The sequence below is a fragment of the Sinocyclocheilus grahami genome, unplaced genomic scaffold, assembly GCF_001515645.1.
Source record: "Sinocyclocheilus grahami isolate Dianchi unplaced genomic scaffold, SAMN03320097.WGS_v1.1 scaffold516.1, whole genome shotgun sequence".
Lineage (NCBI taxonomy): Eukaryota > Metazoa > Chordata > Actinopteri > Cypriniformes > Cyprinidae > Sinocyclocheilus > Sinocyclocheilus grahami.
This window is the reverse complement of record NW_015505695.1, coordinates 676,475-685,898: the sequence shown is the minus strand read 5'-3', so window position 1 is coordinate 685,898 and position 9,424 is coordinate 676,475. Positions and strand designations below refer to the sequence as shown.

The following is a 9,424-nucleotide window of genomic DNA, read 5'->3' as shown; positions in this document are numbered from 1 at the left end:
TATATATATAGTGATTTATGATTTATATGTACATTTATATACAACTTTACATTATATAACTATTTTATTGTATAATTATTTGTGCACACATACGTACACACATTCTTTTAGATTTATATTTTTATAGAGAGAGAGCGATAGATAGAGGATTTTATGAATATATACATTTATATTTATCTATTCTATTCTATTCTATTCATTTTGTTCATTTGTTCTCATGTCTGCCGTGCTGCTGAGTGGTTTGCGATTGTAGCTCCGTGTAACTTCGCTTACTATCACTCTCTGTTGTTTAAAGTGATAAAATATAACTTAATTCCCACCATATTTCTGATATTATCTATCAAACTAATCTGACTAATTTGATCATTCGCTTTTAATCTAAAACGGCGAGTGCACCGCGTGTGCAGCACGTTAGCATTTCTTAGCCGGTTAGCTTGTCATTTGCGTTTCCATTCGCGTTTCTATTCGCGTCTATTACTGTTTTCTTTTTTTTTCTTGCTCCGTTTCTTTTCTCTCTCACTCTGTTTTTCACAAGTTCATCAAATAACAATGTGAAGTCGGAATCATTCATTAATCACAGTGAGTAATGGCTTCTTCTCCTGCTGTTGTTGTTTGCACCACTTGCCACATGTATAGTTTATCTCTCTCTGTCGGCGATTCACATGTGATAAATGCAGGAAAATAGTTAGGTTGACAGAGAAGATTTTAGAACTAAAGACACACAGAGACACGCTGTGTCAAACTTTAATGGATGCGACTAGCTCAGGGAGTCCTGTACATTGTTCGGTTCCGGTTACAGAGCCCGTGCAGCAGGGCGACTGGGTGACTGTGAGGCGGCATAGTCACGGGTCAAAACACCGCTCTTCCATTCCGATCAAAACATTAAACAGGTTCTCCCCACTCAGTGACGCACCCACTGAGAAACCTGATGAAAGTGCTCGTTGTTTTTGCCACATGTATAGTTTAGCTCTCTCTGTCTGCGACGTGGGATTCACATGTGATAAATGCAGGAAAATAGTTAGGTTGACAGAGAAGATTTTAGAACTAAAGACACACAGAGACACGCTGTGTCAAACTTTAATGGATGCGACTAGCTCAGGGAGTCCTGTACATTGTTCGGTTCCGGTTACAGAGCCCGTGTCACATGTGATAAATGCAGGGAAATAGTTAGGTTGACAGAGAAGATTTTAGAACTAAAGACACACAGAGACACGCTGTGTCAAACTTTAATTGAGGATAGTAAGAATGTGAGGGCTGTAGATTCAGCTTTGGATGCGACTAGCTCAGGGAGTCCTGTACATTGTTCGGTTCCGGTTACAGAGCCCGTGCAGCAGGGCGACTGGGTGACTGTGAGGCGGCATAGTCACGGGTCAAAACACCGCTCTTCCATTCCGATCAAAACATTAAACAGGTTCTCCCCACTCAGTGACGCACCCACTGAGAAACCTGATGAAAGTGCTCTAGTTATTGGCGATTCTATTGTACGTAACGTGAAAATAGAGACACCAGCCACCATAGTCCAATGTTTACCGTGAGCCAGAGCACCTGACATCTTGGCAAATTTAAAAGTGCTGGTTAATGCTAAACGTAAATTCAGTAAGATTGTTATCCACGTCGGCACTAATGATGTTCGACTTCAGCAGTCGGGGATCCCTAAAAATTATGTTAAAGAGGTGTGTGAACGCTGCGCTCGACACTATCAACCACAACATTTTTTTGAATAGACTTTGTTGGCATTTGTGGAAGTGCATTAGCATGGTTCAAATCATAGTTATCTGACCGCCATCGATTCGTAGCAGTGAATGAGGTACTCCAGTATGGAGTACCTCAAGGCTCAGTACTAGGGCCGTTACTTTTCACGCTTTACATATTACCCTTGGGAGATATCATCAGGAAACACGTGTTAGCTTTCACTGTTATGCTGATTATACCAATTTGAAAGCCAATTTGATAAACTAACGGAATGCATAGTCAATATAAAAAACTGTATGACGAGTAATTTCTTACTGCTAAATTCAGAAAAAAAACAGAGGTGTTAATTATCAGATGATAAGAGCAGAGACAGATCCCCAGTGAGGACCTTGACTCCTAGACGGCCATCGGGACAAGACCACGGGAACCAGATGAGTCCTCTGCACAATCTAACTTTGCTGCAGCATGGATCAACCTGCTGGTTCGTCTGGCCAGAGGCGAACTGGCCCCCCGACTGAGCCTGGTTTCTCCCAAGGTTTTTTTCTCCATTCGGTCACCGATGGAGTTTTAGTTCCCTACCGCTGTCGCCTCTGTCTTGCTTAGTTGTGGACAGTTAATTACCAGCGATATCATCTACTTGATTGCACAGATACTATTTAAACTGAACTGAGCTGGACGATGGCACCACTGAATTCAATGATGAACTGCCTTTAACTGAAAATTGAGTGTTTACTATTGTCCTTCTGCATTATTGACACTATTTTCCTATTTGATACTGGAAAGCTGCTTTGACACAATCTGTATTGTTAAAAGCGCTATATAAATAAAGGTGACTTGACTATTCTATTCTATTCTATTCTATTCTATTCTATTCTATTCTATTCTATATTGACCTTTAATGAAAACATTTCATTTATTATTTATTAATTGATTATTTACTTACTCATTTGTCAATGGTAAAAGCTTAATTATAAATGAACGAATGAATGAATGAATGAATAAATAAATTCAGAATTTCATTAAAGGTCACTGAGGCACTCTTATCATAAAATAATAAAAAAAATACATTAAAAATATATATTATGATTTATATGTACATTTATATATAAAATCTTTACATTATATAATGATTTTATTGTATAATTTGTGCACACACACACACACACAGATATGCACACATACATTCTTGTATTTTAATATTTTTAGAGAGAGAGAGAGAGGATGTTATGAATTGATATTATATTTATTATAATTTATTATAAATGCATACATACATACTTCGATCATTGGTCACATTTTGTTCTGCAGTACATGTGTGCATAAATCTCAATAGCACAAAAATAGCTAAATATATCACAGTTCAGCAAAATTGATTGTGTTACTTTTACTTTTGGCCGTGACTTTATAGTCATTCCATTTGGACTGAATTATGAGGATGTTTTTACTCCCTCACAGCCAAATGTATTTTTACGCTGTAAATTCTGTCAGTCACGAAGAGAGCCGCGGGAGAGAGCTCACATTTAGAAACTCCCTTTGATTCGCCGTCTGTGCTTAACATTTCTGTCTGAACCTTTAAAGACACCTTGCTGTATCTCTACCTCACATCTGCTTTGACAAAATATCTTCTTAACACCTCACATCTTCTTGTCACATCGCCCAGTGCCCTTTTCCCGCATCGCGTAGACACACACTCATACACACCTACGCACTTCTCAGTTGTTATTAAAGTTGCCCTGTCAGTGCCAGAAAAAGTAAAGGAGAGGCTTTCGAAGCTGTGACACCAGATAAACATTCACCTCCTGGATACATGTCTCTCACGCTCGCAGGCTTAGTTCTGACAGATTTAATCCAGTATGTAAATAAACGTCAGGGAAATTACCAAGCAGGTCAGCCGTTGTCAGAAAGAGCGGCGGGGAACCACACTAGATCACAACCCCGCTTTGAGCCTGCCAATTACAGAGGCCGTCACCCAGACGACATTCTGACGCTTTCAGACTCGAGGGATGTTGTTTGTTTTTCTGATAAAGCGATGTTTTGAATTGTAGTTTGAAGGCTTGATGACACATGTTGATGCTTTTGTGGAATCTTCTTTCTTTCGGGAATCTATCGACTTTTATGTTTGTTTTTTAACCGAGCGCTAATCCAATTTCGTGGATAGGCTATATTGCTTCGAATCACAGAGCCAAATGTATAGTGTGCTGGAATGCTTGCAACAGACTAATTATGATCTAAAGAACGCTTGTCTTTTTAAATATTCATGAGCATTATAGAAACTTTCACTCACAGTGTTGACGTGAAATGCGCTAACCGGATTAGTAAAAAACCTGATCCACTTTAAAGCACATTCTGGTCAATCTGACTGACATAAAAACAACTAACAGCAGTTGTTTCTTTCTTTCTTTCTTTCTTTCTTTCTTTCTTTCTTTCTTTCTTTCTTTCTTTCTTTCTTTCTTTCCTGAATTAATTGACACCACAATAATCTCTTAAATAAAAGAAGTGTGCTTAATAATATTGAATGTGCACTTGTAGTGAACATTGATGTGAAAATGCACTTGGTTGTAATTCATGAATGCTTTGAACCTAATGCTAGTCTCTTTTGAAGACCAGCAGATTATTGCTGAAGTGAAAACATTAAAAAAAGACTGTAAAGTTCTAGAAGTTCGAGTTTACTGTAAATAAAATGTACTGTACCAAAACATATAATTTTATATAAAATAAATAATTTACTAAATATTTTGGAATCTAAAGTTGTTATAAAATCTATGCCATACAGGTGCATCTCAATAAATTAGAATGTTGTGGAAAAGTTCATTTATTTCAGTAATTCAACTCAAATTGTGAAACTCGTGTATTAAATAAATTCAATGCACACAGACTGAAGTAGTTTAAGTCTTTGGTTCTTTTAATTGTGATGATTTTGGCTCACATTTAACAAAAACCCACCAATTCACTATCTCAACAAATTAGAATACTTCATAAGACTGACGTTGGTTTTCAAAAAACACAATGGACCACAATGGACCAACACCAGCAGATGACATTGCACCCCAAATCATCACAGACTGTGGAAACTTAACACTGGACTTCAAGCAACTTGGGCTATGAGCTTCTCCACCCTTCCTCCAGACTCTAGGACCTTGGTTTCCAAATGAAATACAAAACTTGCTCTCATCTGAAAAGAGGACTTTGGACCACTGGGCAACAGTCCAGTTCTTCTTCTCCTTAGCCCAGGTAAGACGCCTCTGACGTTGTCTGTGCTACAAAGTATTTTAACGGTAGGGTGTTAATATTTTATTTTTGAATGTACTAAATTCAACATTACATGCCATTAAAAATACATTTAAATACATGACATTAATATATTTTAAGTTACCATACATTCAACAGTAGCCTAAACATTAACCATATTTCAAAGACAATATAATTATAAAATTACATAAAATATGTATTAATTCCTACTTAAGTGGGTCAAAAAAGCACTCTGATGTTTAACTAATTGCATAAATTTAAACTACACACATTTTCATTGAATTGCACTTAACTATTTTTTATGTTCCAAACTTGAAGTTGATATCACAAAAATTGAGATTTTGTTTAGGCATTATTCCAAAAATAGCCACCGGATGACACTTTAAATCCACAGATTTTTTTTTAAAATGCATTTTTCTGTCACAAATTTATAACTTCAGCTCACATGTTCTTATAACTAAATTATTTTAAAGTATATTGTTTTATTAATAAGTGCTCTTATTAGTATAGTAAAGTGAACTACTTTTTCACAATGGTGATAAGTGTCTTCATCAGTGCCACAGTAGTGATAATTCCCTTTGTGGGGTTCAAACTATAACGACTATTGCGTTCAACAGACTTTCCATAGCGTCAGTAGACCTACATTTGATAACTCAGCCAATCCCTGTTGAAAATCCTTCATTTCAAATCCTCTAATGTATTGCATCATTTGCACTGAGACCATTTGCTCACTCTTTTTGATATATGCACATAAAAATGCATCAATCATGCAGATGAACAGTCTAATGTGTAATGTAGATGAAAATAGGCCTCATCAGCTCTTGTTTAACATGGAGATTGGCAAATTGTTTCGAATTTTCTGTGAGCTGTGACGCTCTCCCATTGTTCCAGTCGAGGAGACTGCCTGAGGATCACAGACTACCAGCCTAGCATGTAATCTATTTTATCGGCTGACAAACCAAACATTTCCTTGAGTAAGTGCCGGAGCTCTCAGCAGTTTTTAGGCCAACTCTTTTCAGACCAAAAGGCTATATTTGAATGCATGTAACTCATTATTGCTTAGTTAGCACACGCTTTCTTATCCCAAACTAACAAAGGGTGTTTTTACACTTGATTTGTTTTCGGAAAGTTGGTCACAAGAATTAGACTTACATGTGTACTCTGCAAATGAACTCGGGAGGTGTTCTAAATAGATTTGGCTTTGTGCTTGCAACAATCTTGGGCATTACATGCAGTGATGCAGCAGATTACTGCAATCTGCCATACTTTACTAGGACTGTACAGCATCACTTATCCACTCTGACCTGAATTGGCTCTTAAAAATGTTGAATGTGCACTTGATTACATTGCATCTTTGGATATGCTTGGTTGTAACACTAAATAACCGCTGCCACAATTGCTAGAAATTGCAGGTGGTTTGTGAACAAGATGCAGTTATTTTATTATTTTATTTTGTGCAAAAAAAAAGTTTGCAAAAGTGACGCTAGTATGTAGTGAATTCACCCCGTATTGTGAATGGAGAGTCTTTTTTCTATTTTCTAATATATTTTTAATCTTGTTTTATTTTTTTCCCCCAAATTATAATTTTTTTTAATTTAATGGTTAAATTAAATGTTAGTAATAGAAAAACATGTCTACTTAATTGAAATAATGAAACTTTTACAATGTAACATCAATGTGTTAAAAGGTCAAACAATTAAAATGTATTAAATTTATTAAAATTAAAATTTTAAAGCCCTTTAAAAATCCACCCTTCCATTTTATTTTTACACATTCTCCCCTCATTATAATTCAATTCAATTCAATTCAAGTTTATTTGTATAGCGCTTTTCACGATACAAATCGTTGCAAAGCAACTTTACAGAAAATTACGTTTCTACATTTGAACATTGCTGGATTCTGTTTTAATATATTTATTACATTTTAATAATAAAAAGTACATATGTTCAATTTAATTTAACCATTTAAATATTTATTTAAATTTTCACAAAAATAAAGCCCTATGAAATATTTTATCTTCTCAGAAATTAATTCAATACAAACCTATTATCAAAACAGTGCCCATTAAATGAAAGTATAAAACGATTGAATTAACCTTTTAAAATGTAATAAAAGGAAAATGTAACAATTCCTTTTAATTTTTATGGCAAAAAGTGCTGCACAACAGATGTTTACTGTTAAAAATGAATGGAAGAACAATTATGTGATATTCCTTAAATACAATTTTATTATTTTTATTATTTTGAGAAGTACTCTCTACTCTAAAACAGTAATATATTTAATAATAATAATAATAATAATAATAAATAAATACATTTAAAATAATTAAATAGCTCTTTTTGTGCTTTAATATTCACAGACACTAGCATGACAAAATCACCATATTGCAATTTGGCTAAGTGTGTATAGCACAATTTTTATATTTATTATCCAAAATTTGCCAAATTCTGTGACATTCTGAGAAAAACGCAATTTTTTTTTTTTTTTTTTTTTTTTTTTTTCCATCTGGATTCTGCAAATTCACAACCGAAAAGAACCAAAATGATCAGAGGTTTTTGAAGGGTTTAAACCTGTATCCTCTGGGTTGCAAGCAGAGATACAGAGATGTAGCTACTTAGCCCATCACGCCATAAAGATGCAACTACCCAAAATCAACATCTTGTAATAAATATAGTCAAACTTTCTTTTAACTTGTTGGACCAAGAAGCGTGATGCTGTTTTTGGCTCAGCTGTTCCACTAACAAAGTTTATTCAATCTGAGCCCTGATTTTACTGTCATTATTTATTAAATTACCAAGGCAGCTGTTGTTTTCCTGGGAAAAACAAGCTTGCATTCACCAGCATGTTTTGAAATCATGAATCACTCTTGAAGGACAAATGCGATTTACTGACTGGAGCGGTCAAAAGGTCGCTTCTTTCTGAAACGATACGTGTTGTCATTTCATTTAGCGAGGGAGACGCAAACCATCCATCTTAGTTTTGGTGGCTCTGTGTGTGAGTCTAGTTTTGTTTGGCTGAAAAACTAAATGAATGCACCTCCTGGCCATGAAAGGTGCTCGGGTGAAGTGCATGGCGTCTGTAATGAAACCAGGCTGGATAAAACCCAAGCAATATTGGAGGAAAATTGAAGTCAGTTCTTCCCAGTTGAACCTTTTTTTATTGTTCACTCTCTTTCCTTTCCCGCAGGTCTGGCATCCATAATGAAAAGACTCCTGACGAAATATGACAACCTCTTTGAGGTCTCCTTCCCCTATTCAATGGGATGGCACGGTAAGAGAATGCATCTGATATTGCAATCATAGAGGAGAAGTGGGGGAAAATCAGCAATGAGCCTTTTTCCCCACATATGGGAGGTGTTGCCACTCGTCTTGTTTCCATGGAGAAAAATAAAAAGGAGGCAGGGAAAGATGCTCTCTTCCTTTTTTTACTGCCCTCTGCTCAGTAACTTGTGGCAATGTCTTTGGTTCAGCGTTGCATGTCCACTGTGCAATGTGGTTCGAGAATGGATGTTAAAATGACTCGTGGCCTCAAGTAAAACTGTCGAGGTGTTTTAGGCAAATTGCTTGCGGATTAAGCTCTCTGATGCCTCTTTACTCAATGCTGCAAAGATGCTTTAAATATTTTTCCTTGATAATGGGAAATGCGGGCGTGACTCATCAAGTTGATGAATTATTCATGAGCAATATTACTCTCTGGGTGATGTTGTGTCTGTTGTGTGCTCTTCTTAAAACGCTGCTGTGAATGTAAACTCAGGGGTGTGGCTGAACTACACATACTGATAGACAGACAGACAGACAGACAGTAGTTAGACAGATAGATAGACAGTCAGACAGACAGACAGACAGATAGTAGTTAGACGGATAGCCATATAGATGATAGATTGAAAGAAAGACAGTTGATTGACAGTTTGACAGACAGACAGATAGATGGATGGATGGATGGATAGACAGACAGACAGACAGACAGATAGTAGTTAGACGGATAGCCATATAGATGATAGATTGAAAGAAAGACAGTTGATTGACAGTTTGACAGACAGACAGATAGATGGATGGATGGATGGATAGACAGACAGACAGACAGACAGTAGTTAGACAGATAGATAGATAGATAGATAGTTAGATAGACAGACAGACAGATAGTATTTAGACAGATAGATAGATAGACAGACAGACAGACAGTAGTTAGACAGACAGATAGATAGATAGATAGATAGATAGATAGATAGATAGATAGATAGATAGATAGATAGATAGATAGACAGACAGACAGACAGTAGTTAGACAGATAGACAGATATATAGATAGACAGACAGACAGACATATAGTAGTTAGACAGATAGATAGACAGACAGACAGATAGTATTTAGACAGATAGACAGACAGACAGACAGTAGTTAGACAGATAGATAGATAGATAGATAGATAGATAGATAGATAGATAGATAGATAGATAGATAGATAGATAGATAGATAGATAGACA

At 36.0% G+C, this 9,424-nt stretch overlaps 1 protein-coding gene across 1 annotated transcript in view; it reads left to right on the top strand.

The window, feature by feature from the left end:
- Positions 1 to 9,424, top strand: part of LOC107554847 (galactose-1-phosphate uridylyltransferase-like) — a 119,334-nt gene that overhangs the window by 73,698 nt on the left and 36,212 nt on the right. Inside the window, exon 7 of the mRNA XM_016237486.1 lies at positions 8,128 to 8,211. Coding sequence (XP_016092972.1) covers positions 8,128 to 8,211 — 84 coding nt within the window. The remainder of the gene's footprint in view (positions 1 to 8,127; positions 8,212 to 9,424) is intronic.